This window comes from Dipodomys spectabilis, unplaced genomic scaffold (genome assembly GCF_019054845.1).
Source record: "Dipodomys spectabilis isolate Male_0828 unplaced genomic scaffold, ASM1905484v1 ptg000002l, whole genome shotgun sequence".
Taxonomy (NCBI): Eukaryota; Metazoa; Chordata; class Mammalia; order Rodentia; family Heteromyidae; genus Dipodomys; species Dipodomys spectabilis.
The window spans coordinates 52,257,894-52,275,813 of record NW_024870679.1 but is presented as its reverse complement, the minus strand read 5'-3'; the positions used below and the strand labels follow the sequence as shown (position 1 = coordinate 52,275,813).

Here is a 17,920-nt window from a genome sequence, read left to right as displayed (position 1 = left end):
GCGCCCAGGCCCAGAGTTCAAGCCCAACGGCCGACCAAAAAAAAAAAAAAAAGAATGAGACAGGGTTAAGGAGAAATTCTGAGGGAGGTGGTGAAAGTCTGAAATGGTAGTTTAAGGAAATAAGGTACAATCCGAAAAAGAATAAATTTGTGGTAGTGTCCATCTGTAAATGCAAACTTTAGTTGGTGCAGACCTGAAAACAAAATAACCCAACTGAAATGGATATTAAGTGGATAAGAGTGGCTAAAATGATGCACAGTGAAAATCAAGCCAGGTAAGAAAGAAAACTAAGCTAGACTGGGGAAAAGGAAGAAATTATAAGGACATTAAAGTAGATAGAGAGTATGAGAAAGCTGTAAAAACAGGATATAGGAACAGGATAATAGTTTAAGTCTTGGGGACCAATAAGTTCCATAGTATGGCCTTCAGAGTAAATTCGATGAGGGGGAGTTAGGTCATTAGCAATGAAGTAAAGGAAACGTACACTGCAACTGCTAGAAAAATGGCATGGGCCTTGATCAAGATGATTCATAGAAGGGCTGGGAAGGTGGCTCAATGGTAGAGCGCTTGCCTTGCATGCACGGCCCTGGGTTCAATTCCTCAGCACTACATAAGCAGGAAAAAAAAGCCGGAAGTGGCGCTGTGGCTCAAGTGGTAGAACGCTAGCCTTGAGCTGAAGAGCTGAGGGACAGCGCCCAGGCCCAGAGTTCAGGCCCCACGACCAGACCCTCCCCCCCCCAAAAAAGATGACTCATAGATTTGGGAAAGAAATGAAGATAGCTACTGCTCAAATCATTGGGGAGTCGGGAATACAGCAGAGGTTAAATGACTACAGCAAGTATATATGGCTCATACTTGTAATCCTAGTTAATCAGGAGGCTGAGATCTAAGGACTGTGGTTCAAAGCCAAGCCAAGCACAAAGTATGAGATTCCACCTCTAATTAATCAGTAAAATCCCAAACTGGCAGTATAGCTCCAGTGGTAGAGCAGTAGCCATGAGTGAAAAAACTGAGCGAGAACATGAGAGTCCCCTGAGTTCAAGTCCTGCTACCAGCTATAAAGAGAAAAACAAGAGCTGGGCACCAGTGGCTCACACCTGTAATCCATGAAACTCTTATCTAAGTCTAATTAACCCAACAGAAAACTGGAGGTGGCGCTGTGGCCCCAAAGGTAGAATGCTAGCCTTGAGCTAAATAGCTGAGGGACAGTGCACAGGCCCAGAGTTCAAGCCCCACAACTGATGGAAAGAAAGAAAGAAAGACCGGGCGCCGGTGGCTCACGCCTGTAATCCTAGCTACTCAGGAGGCTGAGATATGAGAATCGCGGTTCAAAGCCAGCCCGGGCGGGAAAGACTGTGAGACTCCTATCTCCAATAAACCACTAGAAAACCGGAAGTGGCGCTGTGGCTCAAGTGGTAGAGCGCTCGCCTTGAGCTGAAGAGCTGAGGGACAGCGCCCAGGCCTAGAGTTCAAGCCCCACGACCGACAAAAAAAAAAAAAAAGGAAGAAAGAGAGAGAGAGAAGGAAGGAAGGAAGGAAGGAGAAAGAAAGAAAGAGAGAGAGGGAAGGAGGGAGGGAGAGAGGGAGGGAGGGAAGGAAGGGAAGAAAAGAGTGGAGAGAGAAAAAAGAAAAGAAAAAGAAGGCAGCAGCAAGAGGCAAAAGAAATAGAAGATGCCACTGCCATTTCTTAGCCCCACAGAACATAGGTATGAAAAAAGTACATGGCAAACAATACAGCTGAAATTGGATGGAAGGAAAGTAGGTGCTCTGTAAAAAGAATGTGGACAAGCATTTAGAGAGCACAGTAAGAACATTAGAAAGAATCAGGTGGAGGGAACAGGGAGAACAGTAGAAAGAGCTGGAAGGTAGGTCCGCAGGGTGGCCACTGATAGAAGCAGAAAGACTAAAAGGAGACACCGAAAAACAACTTAAGGTAGTCCTGAAAAGACACACCCCATTTGACTATCATCATCCTTACAGACAGTAGGCGGTAAATATAGCAAGTCTTCTTTTGACCATCACGCCAGACTCGGGCCATGGCTTGTTCATCATTGGCTGGGTTCCAGTCAGGGTCAAACATGACCAGCCGGTTAGCCCCAATGAGATTAAGGCCACAGCCTCCAGCTTTGCTGCTTAGCATGAAAACAAAATCAGGACTCTGGAAACAAAGGAAGGAGAAGAAAAAGAACCTGTGTTATAACCCAAACTGGCTCTTGCTCAGCCTAGCCTACCTTTCTATACTCATATTCAGACCAGTTGTGACACCACTAGTTTCTTTCTGATTATACACCAAATTCCCAGCCCACAATGTCAGTTTCCAACCCAACTATCACCAACCAGCCTAATCCACAACTCCAACAAATAAAACTGAAGCAGAGTCCCCTTACAGCATCTGCTGACCCTTAATGCTGATGTGACTACACTTGTGACAGGGGGCTGAAATACAGGATATATATTTACCGATGGACTGTTGAAACGCTCTACAACTTTGGCTCGCTTCTTAATGGACATTGTGCCATCCAGGCGGACATACAAATACCTGAAGGGAGATGAAAAGATCAAGACCCAGAGCTGGGAAGGTGGCTCAGCGGTAGAGTGCTAGCCTAGCCTGCATGAAGCCCTGGGTTCGATTCCTCAGTACCACAAACACAGAAAAAACTGGTGCTGTGGCTCAAGGGAGAGTGCTAGCATTGAGCAAAAAGCCTAGGGACAGTGCCCAGACCAGGAGTTCAAGCCCCACAACCAGCAAAGAAAAAAGAAAGAAAAGAAAAGATCAAGACCCAAAAAAGAAAGGATCAACTGGAGTCAAAGCTACAGAAGGGACCAAGACTGACGTGCTTGATGCTGCTTACATGTAGCCAGAGGCTCTAAGGGAAGGGCAAGGAGCTAAGGTCCAGAACTCTGTCCTAGGAGAGTACGTGAAGGACCAGGAAGCACCATGCTTAGAGACGGATATAGGACTATTACAGCAATAAGGAAAGAGTCCTCTTCAGAGAAGTCCTTCATATAACCCCAGCTTGGCAAACATCTGCCTATCAGAATCTTCCTACAGCAATAGTGGAGACACATCCCTTTGCAGGCCTGGTTAGGTTATTCCCTACCTTCGGACTCGGCAGAGCTTCTCAAAGAGATCCAACGTCTGGGTATAATTAGACACCAGCACTACTTTGTCACTGCTGCTGCTTCGGGTCACTGCCAGAATGTAATCCAGAACCAGCATCTTACCTGGGAAGAACAGCAGTCATCAATCTCCAACTGGCCACTTCCAATGGTCCAGGATCCTTTCTCTTCCTCCCATTTCCATTTCCTGAGTTTGGGCTCAGTGCTTTGTGCTCTCGCTTGGCTTTCTTGCTCATAGCTGGCACTCTACCACATGAGTCATAAGTTCAGCCCTGCTTTTTGCTAATTAACTAGAGAAAGGAGTTTCACGGACTTTTCAGTTTAGGCTGGCTTCAAACTGTGATTCTCCAATCTCAGCCTCCTGAGTAGTTAGGATTATGTCATTAGAACCTAGCAGACTGGAGCTGGGAAGGTGGCTCATTGGTAGAGTGCTTGCCTTGCATGCATGAGGCCTTGGGTTCAATTCCTCAGCACCACATAAGCAGAAAAAGCCAGAAGTGGCACTGTGGCTCAAGTGGTACAGCACTAGCTGAAGAGCTGAGGGACAGTGCCCAGGCCCAGAGTTCAGGCCCCAGGACCACAAAAAAAAAAAGAACCTAGCAGATTGTCTTGATACAGGGTAGCTTCAGCACAAAGAAGTAATTCCATACCTTTTCCTCAGTGTTCCTTTAGAGGATCCCCAATACTGGTGGGAAGGACTCACCTGACAGCTGTGGCTCTAGAGCCTTAGAGCTATAACCAGGGGGGAAGATGTCTAATGCACCCTCAAAGCCATCTTCCTCTGCCACACACTTGTCATAGATGAGAGCTGGATCTGGAAAAACAAACAAACAAACAAACACTAGTTTTGCTTTCTGAAGTTAATATTTCAATGCTCACTAGAACCATCTTTAGATGCCTAGCTCAGAAAGCCTTCCTCAGCACCAGACTCACTGGGTTTCCTCCCTCCTGAGTTCCAAAAGAATGCAGTCAAGTCCTTCTGGGAGCATGAATGGACACTCTTGCTCCAATTTTACCCAGCAAGGGAGCTATAACAGAGTCAACGTTTATTATATTCTTTCCTACCTAACAATATAAGCAGGTGAGCAATGCAAGTAATTACATTCACAGTACTGTATGTTTTAAACATCAGGCATAGGCCGAGCAGAGGACAAGATAAATTTCCCAAAACAAGGTGTCTAATTTACAGTGTAAATGCAGGGCTCATGCCTTGGTGAGAGTTGGAATCACATGTGGACTTCATGAATCTCTGGCCACATTCAAATGAAGGTCACTGGACTACCCAGAAAACCCTACTCTCCCTTGCTCATGGAGGACACTAGGATATGGGTCCAACTCACGATTACAAAGCTTCTTCAATGAGGTAATGGAAGAAAGTGAAGATACGCTCATCTTGCCCTCATGCAGTTCTTCTGCTGGCTTAGCTTGTCTCAAAAATCTCTTGTATAACTCAGCTTGAAGGGGTGTCAGTCTGAAAATAAAAGGCAGCTGGGTCAATGGGCAAGCTGGACCATACTTCTTTTTTCACCGAGAATGTCTTAAAATACAGCCATGCTTCAGGGACTAAATTTCTATCTACTTACTACACACCCTTCAGTTGAGCTCTGTACCTGCAACAAACCACTTGTTCAATCTTCACAGGCAGATATTTAGAAAGTATATCAGATGTCCTCCGTATGAGACACCTAGAAAATAGGACAAAAGGCTAGTAAAACTGTTGTCCTTTGGGGGGGGAGGGGCGGCGAGGGAGGGGCGGCGAGGGAGGGGCGGCGAGGGCGGCGGCAGGGTGAGACAGACAGGGAAGATTATTATTTTTTTGGCCAGTCCTGGGCCAAAATTGAGAGCCTGGGCACTGTCCCTGAGCTTCTTTTGCTCAAGGCTGGCACTCTTCCACTTTAGCCACAGAGCTACTTCCAGCTTTTTCTGTTTATGTGGGACTGCAAAACCGAACCCAGGGCTTCATGGTAGGCAAGCACTCTATCACTAAGCCACATTCCCAGCCGAAAAAAACTATAATTGAAAGGACTTAAGATTGGCTTGTCTAGTTACTCAGAAGGCTGAGATCTGAGGATCGCAGTTCAAAGCCAGCCCAGGCAGGAAAGTCCGTAAGACTCTTAGCCCAGTGAACTACTTAGAAAAAGCCATAAGTGGTGCTGTGAGTCTAAAAGAAACCACAGGGCCCAGGTCAGAAAGTGGGGATTTGGCCTTCAAGACTGCTTCCTTTCCCTAGCACTCCAGTCCCTGAAGATTCAAGACACACTCAGCCCTGAAAGGGCTGGTCTCACATGAGGCATTTCAGATGACCTCAGTGGGGCTATTACCTATTCACAATGCCAATAAGCTCCCGTAGCCGCTCCTCTCCCAGCTGCCTATCTGCCTCACTGGCAGCTGCATCTCGACTCTTCAGTATTGGCAATTCGAAGTGCTTCTTGAACTCATGGGCAGTCCCTGAATACAGCAGAGAAAGGGAAATTAAAGCATGTAGAGGAAGTGGCGCTGTGGCTCAAGTAGTAGAGCGCTCACCTTAAGCTGAAGAGCGCAGGGACAGCCCCCAAGCCCAGAGTTCAAGCCCCATGACTGACCAAAAAAACAAAAAACCTACTGAATAAAATTTTTAAAAAACAGGCTGGGAAGGTGGCTCAGTGGTAGAGCACTTGCCTTGCATGCATGAGGCCCTGAGTTTGATTCCTAAGCACCACATAAGCAAAAAGAAAAAAGCTGGGGGGCTGGGAAGGTGGCTCAGTAGTAGAGAGCTTGCCTTGCATGCATGAGGCCCTGGATTCGATTCCTCAGCACCACATAAGCAAAAAGAAAAAAAGCCGAAGTGGCGCTGTGGCTCAAGTGGTAGAGCGCTAGCCTTGAGCGGAAGAGCTGAGGGACAGCACCCAGGCCCAGAGTTCAGGCCCCACGACCGGACCCAAAAAAAAAGCATGTAGAAAGGAATGATTTGGGGCCTGGGAATGTGGCTTAGTGGTGGAGTGCTTGCCTAGCATGCATGAAACCCTGGGTTCAATTCCTCAGTACCACATAAACAGAAAAAGCCATAAGTAGTGCTGTGGCTCAAGTGGTAGAGTGCTAGCCTTGAGTAAAAGAAGCTCAGGGACAGTACCCAGGCCCTGAGTTCAAGCCCCAGGGCTGGTAAAAAAAAAAAAAAAAAGGAAATGATTTTTCATACTGCTAGTAAGTAGCAGACCCTCTTATCAAAGACCAACTTTCCTCCAAAAAAAACTACAAAGCTGAACAAAATGCAGGCAATTTCTGTGGAAAGAATCAGAAAGATAGCTGGGCGCCAGTGACTCATGCCTATAATCCTAGCTACTCAGGAGGCTGAGATCTGAGGATCAAGGTTCAAAGCCAGTCTGGGTAGGAAGAAGTCTATGAGACTCAAATCTCCAATAAACCACCAGAACACCGGAAGTAGCACCGTGACTCAAGTGGTAGAGCGCTAGCCTTGAACTGAAGAGCTGAGGGACACCACCCAGGCCCAGAGTTCAAGTCCCACAACCGACAAAAAATCAGAAAGATGTCAAAGTAGTGAAAATCGGAAATATAAATGAAGTAAACAGTCTAGAAAGATAAAAATGTGGGCTGGGTGTGTGGCTTAGAGGTAAAGGAAGCAGGTAGATTAGATTCTCACCTAGGATGCCGGAATTCACAAAATGTACTAAACTGAAATATTCAAGCAAATCATTCTGGATGGGGGTTCCAGAGATGAGCACCCGCCGACTAGTATTCAAGCTATCCAAAGCCTGGTAAGTCTGATTCTCAGAGTTCTTGAGCCTGTGTCCCTGCAAGAGAATGAATTCTCACTCAGGATATTACGTGACATCTTTAAATGGCCATAAGATCTGATACAGATAAAACATTACAGGTCCTGCAGCCTTGGGAATTAATCAGGGAGGAGGCAGCATAAGAGCTCACTCACCCACTTGGAGAGAAATATTAGTCACAAGACAGACCTTAAATTTCCAGACTAGTGCTACATCTATAAAACAAGGATTTCCTCTGCCCTCCTACTAGTTTTCCCCTCAAACGCCACAGCCTGGGGCTGGGAAGGTGGCTCAGTGGTAGAGCACTTACCATGCATGCCTGAGGCCCTGGGTTTGATTCCTCAGCACCACATAAGCAAAAAGAAAAAAGCCGGAAGTGGAGCTGTGGCTCAAGTGGTAGAGCGCTAGCCTTGAGCTGAAAAGCTAAGGGACAGCGCCCAGGCCCAGAGTTCAGGCCTCATGACCGGACCCAAAAAAAAAAAAGAGATAGAGAAACTGGACTGGGAAGGCGGCTCAGTGGTAGGGGGCTTGCCTTGCATGCATGAGGCCCTGGGTTCGATTCCTCAGCACCACATAAGCAAAAAAAGCAGGAAGTGGCACTGTGGCTCAAGTGGTAAAAAGAGACTGAAAGTGAGAGGAATAAACCAGAAACCAAAATCATGCTGGTAGAAAGTTAGCAAGGACACAATTTGAACTCAGCTCTTGGAAATCTGGTCACCCTTCTCCCTCTTTTTTTTTTTGGGTCCAGTCATGGGGCCTGAACTCTGGGCCTGGGCGCTGTCCCTCAGCTCTTCAGCTCAAGGCTAGCGCTCTACCACTTGAGCCACAGCGCCACTTCCAGCTTTTTTCTTTTCTTTTCTTTTTTTTTTGTTTTTTGCTTTGTCGGTCATGGGGGTTAAACTCTGGGCCTGGGAACTGTCCCTCTGCTCTTCAGCTCAAGGCTAGTGCTCTACCACTTGAGCCACTGCACCACTTCCAGTTTTCTAGTGGTTTATTGGAGATAAGAGTCTCACAACCTTTCTTGCTTTGGCTGGCTTTGAACTGTGATCCTCAGATCTCAGCATCCTGAGTAGCTAGGATTACAGGCGTGAGCCACCATGCCAGGCTGGTCGCCCTTCTACTGTCTCTCACCCACTGCTATATATACTAGAGAACCATAATCATGCTCCACTGTGCTTTATCTTAACTAGGTATGAACTTTTTGGTCATGGGGCTTGAACTCAGACCCGGACACTGCCCTTGAGTTCTTTTTGCTCAAGACTAGTGCTCTACCACTTAGAGCCACAGCTCCACTTGTGGTTTTCTGGTGGCTAATTTGGAAATAAGAGTCTGACAGACTACTGCCCTGGCTGGCTTTGAACCGAGATCCTCAAATCTCAGCCTCCTGAGAAGTTAGGATGACAGAAGTGAGCCACCTGGCATAAACTTATTAAAGCAGAGATCATATCAGATTAGCCTTTATCTTCAGTGCTCACTGAATAGTAGATAAATGAAAGATAAATAGAAGTTCATCTGAAGGTTGCTACTAAAGATTAATTTAAAAAATACAGAATTTTAACTTTTAGTGGCATCAAAATTCTGGATCCTTTAAACTAAAATTCCCTGAAAGGCAAGAACAGAATCCTGAAGGTCTTTGTGAATGTGGTTAAGTAACCTACTTCCAAAATTATACTACTGGTAAGTGGTAGAGCCTAAACACTGTGCCATGTCTCTTCACACATCCAAATCCCTCCCATCCTTCAAGTTCCTTCCCTAGTCTAGGGAATATTAGCTGGAAGGATGAAACCATTAAGCCCATAATGCCCCACTCTCCTCAGAGTTCTAAGTACTGTCCAATCCTCTTTAGAATATTGGTGTGGGAGATGCTCCTTACTGCATCCTCCAATACAGTATGCTCTGTCTTCCACATTCCCCAGTGACTAGCGCAGGCAACCCTGTGATGGTCATGCTCAGTGACCGACAAACCTAACAGCCTGTGCTGAGTCAAGTACCTCATCACATATGACCAGTCCAACATTGCCTTTCTGAAGGACTCCGACGTGCAGGCGGAAGGTCTCATAGGAAATGATGAGGATGGGAGAAGGGACTCTAGCTCCACGCTGGTTCATAAATCCTTCTACAAAAGAGAAGTGTCAAAGTAGCCAATCAGAACATCTTATTTAAAAAAGTTTGACAACTCTTTAAAGTAAGTAGTCTGGAAGCAACTGAAAATATTTTAATCATTTTCAATGGAAATTTTCTTCTATCCCTGCAGTTACCTCACAAGTAAGTATAAAAATAATAGGCCAGGCATAGAGGAGAGTTAATGAGACTACATCTCAACAAACAAACTAGATGCAGAGGTTCACACTTATGATCCCAACTATCAGAAGGCTAGAGGTAGAAAGATTTTTTTTTTCTTTCCAGTGCTGGGGCTTGAACTCAGGGCCTGGGCACTGTCTCTGATTCTTTTGCTCAAAGCTAGCACTCTACCACTTGAGCCACAGAGCCACTTCTGACTTTTTCTGTGTATGTAGTACTGAGGAATCGAACTCAGAGCTTCATGCATGCTAGGCAAACACTCTACCACTGAGCCACATTCCCAGCCAGGAAAATTTTTGTCTGAGGCTGGCCCTGGACAAAAAAAAGAAAGGTGAGACTCAGAAAAATAACTGAAGCAAAAAAAAGAGAAAGAAAGAAAGAACGAATGAACGAACGAACGAACGAATGAAAGAAAGAAGAAAATGATGGCTTATGTCTGTAATCCTAGTTTTACTCAGAAGGCAAAGATCTGAAGGATCATGATTTGAAGTTAGCTCAGGCAGAAAAGTTAACTAGACTCTACAATAACCAGCAAAAAGCCCAGCTGGAGGCATAAGGCCCTGAGTTCAAATCTAGTACTGTCAAAAAAGAGAGCCAGGCACTAGTGGCTCATGCCTGTAATCCTAGCTACTCAGAAGGCTAAGATCTGAGGACTATGTTTTGAAGCCAACTTGGGCAGGAAAACAAGACTATTATCTTCAATTAAACATCTAAAAACCAGAAATGGAACTGTGGCTCAAAGTGGCAGAGCGCTACTCTTGAGCAAAAAAGCTCAGGGAAGACAGATGCCCAAGGATCACACCTATAATCCTAGCTATTCAGAAGGCTGAGATCTGAGGATCATGGTTCAAAGCCAGCCCAAGCAGAAAAGTCCCCATGAGACTCTTATCTCCAATTTACCACTCAAAAAGCTGAAGTGGTGCTGTGTTTCAAGTGGTAGAGCAGTAGCCTTGAGCACAAAGAGGCTCAAGGATAGTGCCCAGAGGCTCAAGGACAGCACCCAGGCCCTGAGTTCAAACCCTGCAACATATAAGAAAAAAAAAAAGCTCAAGGACAATGCTTAGACACTGAGTTCAAGCCCTACAACCATACAGAGATAGAGAGAGATAGAGACAGACAGACGGAATCAGAGAGCTGAGAAGTAGAGTCATCTTTGTTAAAGTTGCATACCCAGCTTTCGGTCTATCTCATCTTTGGATCCTCCATCAATGGCCAGAGGTTGGATCCTCCCTCCAAGCCATTTCCCAACCTCATTGTACCAGTTCTTCACCAGGCTGGAGGGTGAGACCACCACTGCTTTGTCAATTTCTGGCTTGCAATCTGGGCTCTGGCGCAAAAGTGTCCACATCAACGTGATGCACTGGAGTGTCTTCCCCAGGCCCATCTCATCTGCCATGATGCAGCCATAACTGCCAGGGATGCGCCGACTGGTGACACACTCCCACAGGAACTTCACTCCCTGGGAAATAACAGCATCCAGTCTACTTTGGCACCTTTACTACCACTGCCCCAAGAATGGCAATTCCCACACTTAGACTGGAGCCCGCACCTCATTCCCCTGATCCTCCCTTACCTCTCTCTGATGAGGTCGCAAAACCTTACTGAGAATAGGATCAACAACCACATGGACAGGGAGTTTTTCTCTGAGGAAACAGAGCACAAAGAAATCATAACTTCAGTAAAAGCAGTGTCTTGTTGATCCAGAGGCTACAGAGGTAGCTGCCCAAAAAGAGCACCTTCTTGGCCAAACCACAGTAAGACCCTGCTCTAAGAATTATGTAAGGGGGGCTGGGAAGGTGGCTCAGTGGTAGAGCGCTTGCCTTGCATGCCTGAGGCCCTGGGTTTGATTCCTCAGCACCACATAAGCAAAAAGAAAAAAGCCGGAAGTGGCACTGTGGCTCAAGTGGTAGAGCGCTAGCCTTGAGCTGAAGAGCTGAGGGACAGCGCCCAGGCCCAGAGTTCAGGCCTCACGACCAGACCCAAAAAAAAAAAAAAAAATTATGTAAGGGTTCTGGGCACTGGTGGCTCATGCCGGTAAACCTACCTACTCAGGACACTGAGATCTGAGGTTTGTGGTTCAGCCATCTCGGCCAGAAAAGTCTGTGAGATTTTTTTTTTTTTTTTGGGTCGGTCGTGGGGCTTTGAACTCTGGGCTTGGATTCCTGCGCTCTTCAGCTCAAGGCAAACACTCTACCACTTGAGCCACAGTGCCACTTGCGGTTTTCTAGTGGTTTATGGGAGATAAGTCTCACGGACTTTCTTACCCGGGCTGGCTTTGAACCGTAATCCTCAAATCGCAACCTCCTGAGTAGCGGATTACAGGCATGAGCCACCAGCACTTGGCTGGGAGACTTTCATCTCCAATTAACCACCAGAAAACCAGAAGTGGTAGAGAGCTAGCCTTGAGCAAAAAGAGCACAGGGACAGCACCCAGGCCCTGAGTGCAAGCCCTACAACCAACCAAAAAAAAAAAGAATTAGGTAAGGGTGACCCTACGCCTTCACCTCAACCATTCTCCCCCCACAAAGGAGCACAGAAGGAGGAGGGCTAGGAGCCCCACTAACTGGACATACTAACTGGACCCTTCCCCAACCACCTACTCTCTGGCTAGTACCACAGACATGACAGCTCTCCAACCATCCCAGAAAGAACTTACACCAAATACCCTCCTTTCTATAAGGTATGTGCACCACCAGTACAGGACACTGCCAGTGTACATACTTGTCAAGCTTCAGCTGGTCATGGGCGCTCAGTGCAGGAGGCTCATACAGGACTAAGGCACCTTCCTCCAGGGGGTCATGGAGGGCCCGGCGGACCCCAGCTCTTTTCAGGCCCAATGCTCGAGAACCCAGGGGACCTAGAAATCAGCAACCAATTATCAAAGGAACCTTTGTTTTCTGTTGCTCCAGCAGGCAATTCAATTGTCTATCCTTCACATATCCTGAGCTCCCATATGACCCTGCTTCTTAGAACTCCTCCAAACCCAGTTCAGGCACGGTCTCTCTTCAGGCTTGGACCACCTTTTCCTGTTCATTTTTCCCATTCAACTACAAATTTCTGGAGTGTTGAGTCTTATTCACCTCAAGTCAAGTCAAACTCCAGAGGGTCTAAAACCATAATGGGGCCTTTCAAGGCTGAAAGTCTGAGAACTGGCCACCTTCTTTCCTAGCCCCAGTTTTAGCACAAAGCAGAGCCCCACATGAGACAGGGAAAGACTACAGAATTCCCAAACAGCCAGCCTCATAGAGGAGATAACACGGAACATACTTGGACTGAAGGAAGCCCAAGTCCATCAGCCGCCAGGCGCTTGCTGAGCACTCACCCCTCATCAACATAATGAACAACAGTTCGTCTTGGTAACTCTTACTAAGACTAATACAGTTTCCACGTAGGCCTCAGAAGGGTCACCTTAAGCACAGCCACCACTGGACTGGCATCCTGAATTCTCAGGTAAGCTTGTCTTTACAAAAGCAAAGGTCTTTATCCAGGCATACTCACATGACTGATTCAAAAACTGAAAAGTCTCCATTTACCTTGATAATTTGGAATAGGAACTTTGAAAGGCTTTGACAAAATGCTTCGAATAAATGCTTCCTAAAAAGAAAGAAGAAACAGGATTCAGGACTGATCAGAAATGTGATGGAACCAACTTCTTATGCATCCACATTAGGTTTTGTACAGCAGCTTCCTTTTTTGAGATCTCACATAGGTTTTGCAATACCCAAGCTCAAAAATGCATAGCCACAGTCGATCACAAGGCCTAGAGTTCACTTTCTTATAAAAACTATGGCAATAAGGACACCTAGATTTTCTCTAGGATGCAATACCTTAAGAATAAAGGAGGAGGGCTGGGAAGGTGGCTCAGTGGTAGAGCGCTTGCCTTGCATGCATGAGGCCCTGGGTTCCATTCCTCAGCACCACATAAGCAAAAAAGAAAAAAGCCGGAAGTGGTGCTGTGGCTCAAGTGGTAGAGCACTAGCCTTGAGCTGAAGGACAGCGCCCAGGCCCAGAGTTCAGGCCCCACGACCGGACCCAAAAAAAAAAAAAAAGGAGGAGCGGGGTGCCGGTGGCTCACGCCTGTAATCCTAGCTCCTCAGGAGGCTGAGATCTGAGGATCTCAGTTCAAAGCCAACCCGGGCAGGAAAGTCTGTGAAGCTCTTATCTCCAATTAACCACCAGAAAACTGGAAATGGTGCAGAATTCAAGTGATAGAGTACTCGCCTTGAGCTGAAGAGCTAAGGGACAGCACCATAATCGACAAAATAAATAAATAATAGTAATAAAAATAAAGGAGGGGCTGGGAAGGTGGCTCAGTGGTAGAGTGCTTGCCTTGCATGCATGAGGCCCTAGGTTCAATTCCTCAGCACCACATAAGCAGAAAAAGCCAGAAGTGGCACTGTGGCTCAAGTGCCTAGCCTTGAGCTGAAGAGCTGAGGGACAGCGCCCAGGCCCAGAGTTCAGGCCCCATGACCAAAGAATAAAGGATGTAGCACCGGTGGCTCACGCCTGTAATCTTAGCTACTCAGGAGACTGAGATCTGAGGATCATGGTTCAAAGCCAGCCCAGGCAGGAAATTCTGTGAGACTCTTATCTCCAATAAACCACTAGAAAACCAGAACCGTGGGGCTGGGAAGGTGGCTCAGTGGTAGAGCGCTTGCCTTGCATGCCTGAGGCCCTGGGTTCCATTCCTCAGCACCACATAAGCAAAAAGAAAAGAGCTGGAAGTGGCTCTGTGGCTCAAGTGGTAGAGCGCTCGCCTTGAGCTGAAGAGCTGAGGGACAGTGCCCAGGCCCAGAGTTCAGGCCCCACAACCGGACCCCAAAAAAAACAAAAAAAAAAAAAACAAAAAAAAAACAGCAAATGACTTACTGTCATAATATTCTCATGAATATATTCCCATTTTTCCCTCTAAATATTCTTCAGAAAATGTGGTGGAAAAAGCTTTGGGGTATACTGGGCACCAGTAGCTCAACCCTATAATCCTAGCTGTTTAGGAGGATAAAATCTGAGAATTGTAGCTCATTGCCAGTCTGGGCAGACTCTCTAGTTAACCAGCAAAAAGCCCTAACTGGAGGTAGAGGTGTGGTTCAAGTGGTAGAGTGCCAGTTGTAAGGGAAAAAGCCAAGTCAAGAGTAGCAGGCCTGATATCAAGCCCTAGTGCGGGATAAAGAAAAAAAAAAAAGTAGGAAATAAGATAGCACACAGAACCTACCCCAATGGTGATGACCTATCTGACTTTACTAGAGGAAACACCGTTAAACTATAGGACTCTAGCACTCCATAAACCTGTATAAACAGAGCCAGAGCATGAGCTGGCATGAGAATCCTAGTTCTAACATCCTCATGGCCTTGTCTCTCCTCTACCCTTAATTTCTTAGATCTGGTACCCATACAGAGACAAATAAGGGAGAATTTCAGCTGAGAGACATGAGAGACCCATCTCTTAACAGCCACAGCAGATGTGGTGACTATGAGAAGATGAAGCCTATGGGGAGTCCACCAAAGCAATAGGACTGGGCACACACATACACAGGAATGTCATGCTCCTGACTTACATGCTGACTGCTGTCAAGACAGGGTGGTCGATTGGTTAGCTGAGTTAAAGGTTTCCGAAAAGGGGACAGGAAACGGTCTTGAATCTCGCCCTCACTGCTGGATTTCCGTTTCTTAGGAGTCTAGGAGAAAAATGGGTAAGCCACAATGATACGTCTAGGAAACCACAAAGGTGTGCTGTCATTTTTTTTTCTTTTTTCCCTTCGGTTTATTCCTTTTTCTTGGGTCGGGGGGCCAGTCGTGGGGCCTGAGCTCTGGGCCTGGACGTGGTCCCTCAGCTCTTCAGCTCAAGGCTAGCGCCCTACCACTTGCAGCGCCACTTCCGGCTTTTTCTGTGTACCTGGTGCTGAGGAATCGAACCCAGGGCCTCATGCATGCGAGGCAAGCACTCTACCACTGAGCCGCCTTCCCAGCCCGGTTTATTCCCTTTTATCACTGTTTTTTATTTCTTTATTTCTTTGTTTTTTTGGATCCGGTCGTGGGGCTTGAACTCTGGGCCTGGGCACTGTCCCTCAGCTCTTCAGCTCAAGGCTAGCGCTCTACCACTTGAGCCACAGTGCCACTTCCGGCTTTTTATTTTCTGATTATGTGGTGCTGAGGAATCGAACCCAGGGCCTCAGGCATGCAAGGCAAGCGCTCTACCACTGAGCCACCTTCCCTGCCCCACTGTTTTTTATTTCTGTACCCTTAGTCTTATATATAAATTTATAGGAGGGGAAGGGAAAGCACAGAAATGGTGAGACAAATTGTGAACCAATTCAGCAGTGATATGCACTAGATAGATACTGGAAATGAACTATATAACTTGGGGGAAGGGATGGAGGAGGGAAAAACTGGGAGTTGAACCCAGGGCTTCATGCATGCTAGGCAAGCACTCTACTACTAAGCCACATTCCCAGCCTTCATACTATTAATGTACTAATTAAAAATAAAATTGCTTGGGCTAGGAAGGTGGCTCAGTGGCACTGCTTGCCTTGCATGCGTGAGGCCCTGGGTTCGATTCCTCAGCACCACATAAGCAAAAAGAAAAAAAGCCAGAAGTGGCGCTGTGGTTCAAGTGGTAGAGCGCTAGCTTTGAGCTGAAGAGCTGAGGAACAGCACCCAGGCCCAGAGTTCAGGCCCCACGACCGGACCCACAAAGAAAAAAAAAAAAAAGCTTTAGAGGCCAAACCCTTGCTTCTTGAATTGCTCTCTGTGAATGCATTAACTTATTTATTTTGGTTTATATAGGTCCTGCCCACAGGCAGCCTCAGAAACCATCCAAAGCAGGTAGCAGAGTACAGGTCCAAATCCAAAGCAGAACATACTGTACTTGAGTATGACTGGAAAGATACCACCTTTCAGATTTAGGCCTAAGTGATAACTCAGGATAATAAAGGAGGTCCCAAAGTGGGCAGTGGTGGCTCACGCTTGTAATCCAAGGCTAAGATCTGAAGACTGATTGTTGAAGCCAGTCCTATTGGACAAATCCCAGAGATTCTTATCTCTAATTAACCAGCAAAAAGCCAGAAGTAGAGGAAGTGGCACAATGCCAGATTTGAGGTAAAAACTAAGCAAAAGAGAAAGGCCCTGAGTTCAAATCACAGTACCAGCACATTCACAAAAATAACATAAAACAAATAAAGCAGCCCCCAATACTCTTTCTTTTCTTTTTTCTTTTTTTTTTTGGGGTCCAGTCATGGGGCCTGAACTCTGGGCCTGGGCGCTGTCCCTCAGCTCTTCAGCTCAAGGCTAGCGCTCTATCACTTGAGCCACAGTGCCACTTCCAGCTTTTTTCTTTTTGCTTATGTGGTGCTGAGGAATCGAACCCAGGGCCTCATGCATGCAAGGCAAGCGCTCTACCACTGAGCCACCTTCCCAGCCCCAAAGCCCCCAATATTCTTTTGTTCCATGATACTGGGCAGGGACGAGGACTGCTAGCTGTTGCAGAGCCTTCTCTTCCCTCAGAGTCAAAAGACCCAACTAATATACTCCGTCATTTTAGCATATCTCTCCCACCTGGAATAGAGGCTACATTAGTTTCTAGGGAGTGATATTACCTGGAAGAAAAAGATTTTTATTAATATTGTTCAGTGCCTGGCACATAGTAAGCATTTATTAAAACTTTACTGAACATAAAGCTTGGCACAGTGAAATACACCTGCAATTCCAGCACTTGGTAAAGGTGAGGTCAGCAGTGCTATGGAGGGAGGGAGGGAAGGAAGCAAGGAAGAAGGAAGGAAGGAAAACAACATAAAGAATTATGACCAGGCAGGTGCCAGTGGCTCACGCCACTAATCCTAGCTACTCAGGAGGCTGAAATCTGAGGATCGTGGTTCAAAGCCAGCATGGGCAGGAAAGTCTGTGAGACTCTTATCTCCAATAAACCACTAGAAAACCGAAGTGGTGCTGTGGCTCAAGTGGTAGAGTGCTGGCCTTGAGCTGAAGAGCGCAGGGACAGCGTCCAAGCCCTGAGTTCAAGCCCACGACCGAGAAAAGAAAAAAGAAAGAGTTGTGACCAAACAACCCTATATCTGCCCTTCCAGGCCTTGGTTGCTCACCACTGCTGCTCCAGGATGCCAGTCTTCATCATCAGAGGACTTGCCTTCCGGTTTCTTCCGGGCCAGCTGGCTGGGAGCTAAGCTCCTCCTCTGCAAATTAAAAAAATGGAGACTGAATTCTTGCAGGCTGGGCCCATCATCTCCAGACCCAGGGCTACTCCCAGTCTCGCCCACTCTTACCATCCTGGGCCCTGGAACGTCAGATGTCAAGTACCCATCAGCCAAGGGTCAAAAGTGCACACAGCAGCGGGAAGGCGCGACCAGGGCCTGACAGAGCAGGAACCGATGGCCTAATTCAAGAGGCAGCATGGGAGGAGGGGAGTCAGCCAGGGCTTGGGTTCAAACTGTGGGAATCTCGGTTGCCCTTTAGCTGACCGAGAAGACAGGGAAACGAAGAGGAAGGGTCTGAGCAAAGGGGCGAACACGGCCGAGGCGGGCAGCAGTCCTGACCCCCACGGACGCCGCAGGCATGAACGAACGCGAGGCCCGGGGAAAGGCTGGGGTCGAAGCCGGAGGGCGAGGCGGTGCAACCCAAAGGGCATGGCTTACCTTGGGCCAGGGCGCGGATGGCAGGTCTGGCCCGAAGGAGGTGACGCGGGGGCCCAGGAAGAACCAGTACAAGACCCCAGTTGGAAG

At 47.1% G+C, this 17,920-nt stretch overlaps 1 protein-coding gene across 1 annotated transcript in view; it reads right to left on the bottom strand.

The window, feature by feature from the left end:
- Nucleotides 1–17,920, bottom strand: part of Rad54l (RAD54 like) — a 21,704-nt gene extending 3,784 nt beyond the window's left edge. Inside the window, exons 1-17 of the mRNA XM_042676915.1 lie at nucleotides 17,834–17,920; nucleotides 17,465–17,574; nucleotides 17,285–17,374; nucleotides 14,747–14,866; nucleotides 12,725–12,785; nucleotides 11,913–12,048; nucleotides 10,765–10,834; nucleotides 10,362–10,650; nucleotides 8,882–9,006; nucleotides 6,758–6,908; nucleotides 5,442–5,568; nucleotides 4,731–4,805; nucleotides 4,461–4,591; nucleotides 3,824–3,934; nucleotides 3,102–3,225; nucleotides 2,461–2,539; nucleotides 1,979–2,158 (exon numbers count right to left, since the gene is read on the bottom strand). Of these exons, the coding sequence (XP_042532849.1) occupies nucleotides 1,979–2,158; nucleotides 2,461–2,539; nucleotides 3,102–3,225; nucleotides 3,824–3,934; nucleotides 4,461–4,591; nucleotides 4,731–4,805; nucleotides 5,442–5,568; nucleotides 6,758–6,908; nucleotides 8,882–9,006; nucleotides 10,362–10,650; nucleotides 10,765–10,834; nucleotides 11,913–12,048; nucleotides 12,725–12,785; nucleotides 14,747–14,866; nucleotides 17,285–17,374; nucleotides 17,465–17,467 (1,872 nt within the window). The 5' untranslated portion in view covers nucleotides 17,468–17,574; nucleotides 17,834–17,920. The remainder of the gene's footprint in view (nucleotides 1–1,978; nucleotides 2,159–2,460; nucleotides 2,540–3,101; nucleotides 3,226–3,823; nucleotides 3,935–4,460; nucleotides 4,592–4,730; nucleotides 4,806–5,441; nucleotides 5,569–6,757; nucleotides 6,909–8,881; nucleotides 9,007–10,361; nucleotides 10,651–10,764; nucleotides 10,835–11,912; nucleotides 12,049–12,724; nucleotides 12,786–14,746; nucleotides 14,867–17,284; nucleotides 17,375–17,464; nucleotides 17,575–17,833) is intronic.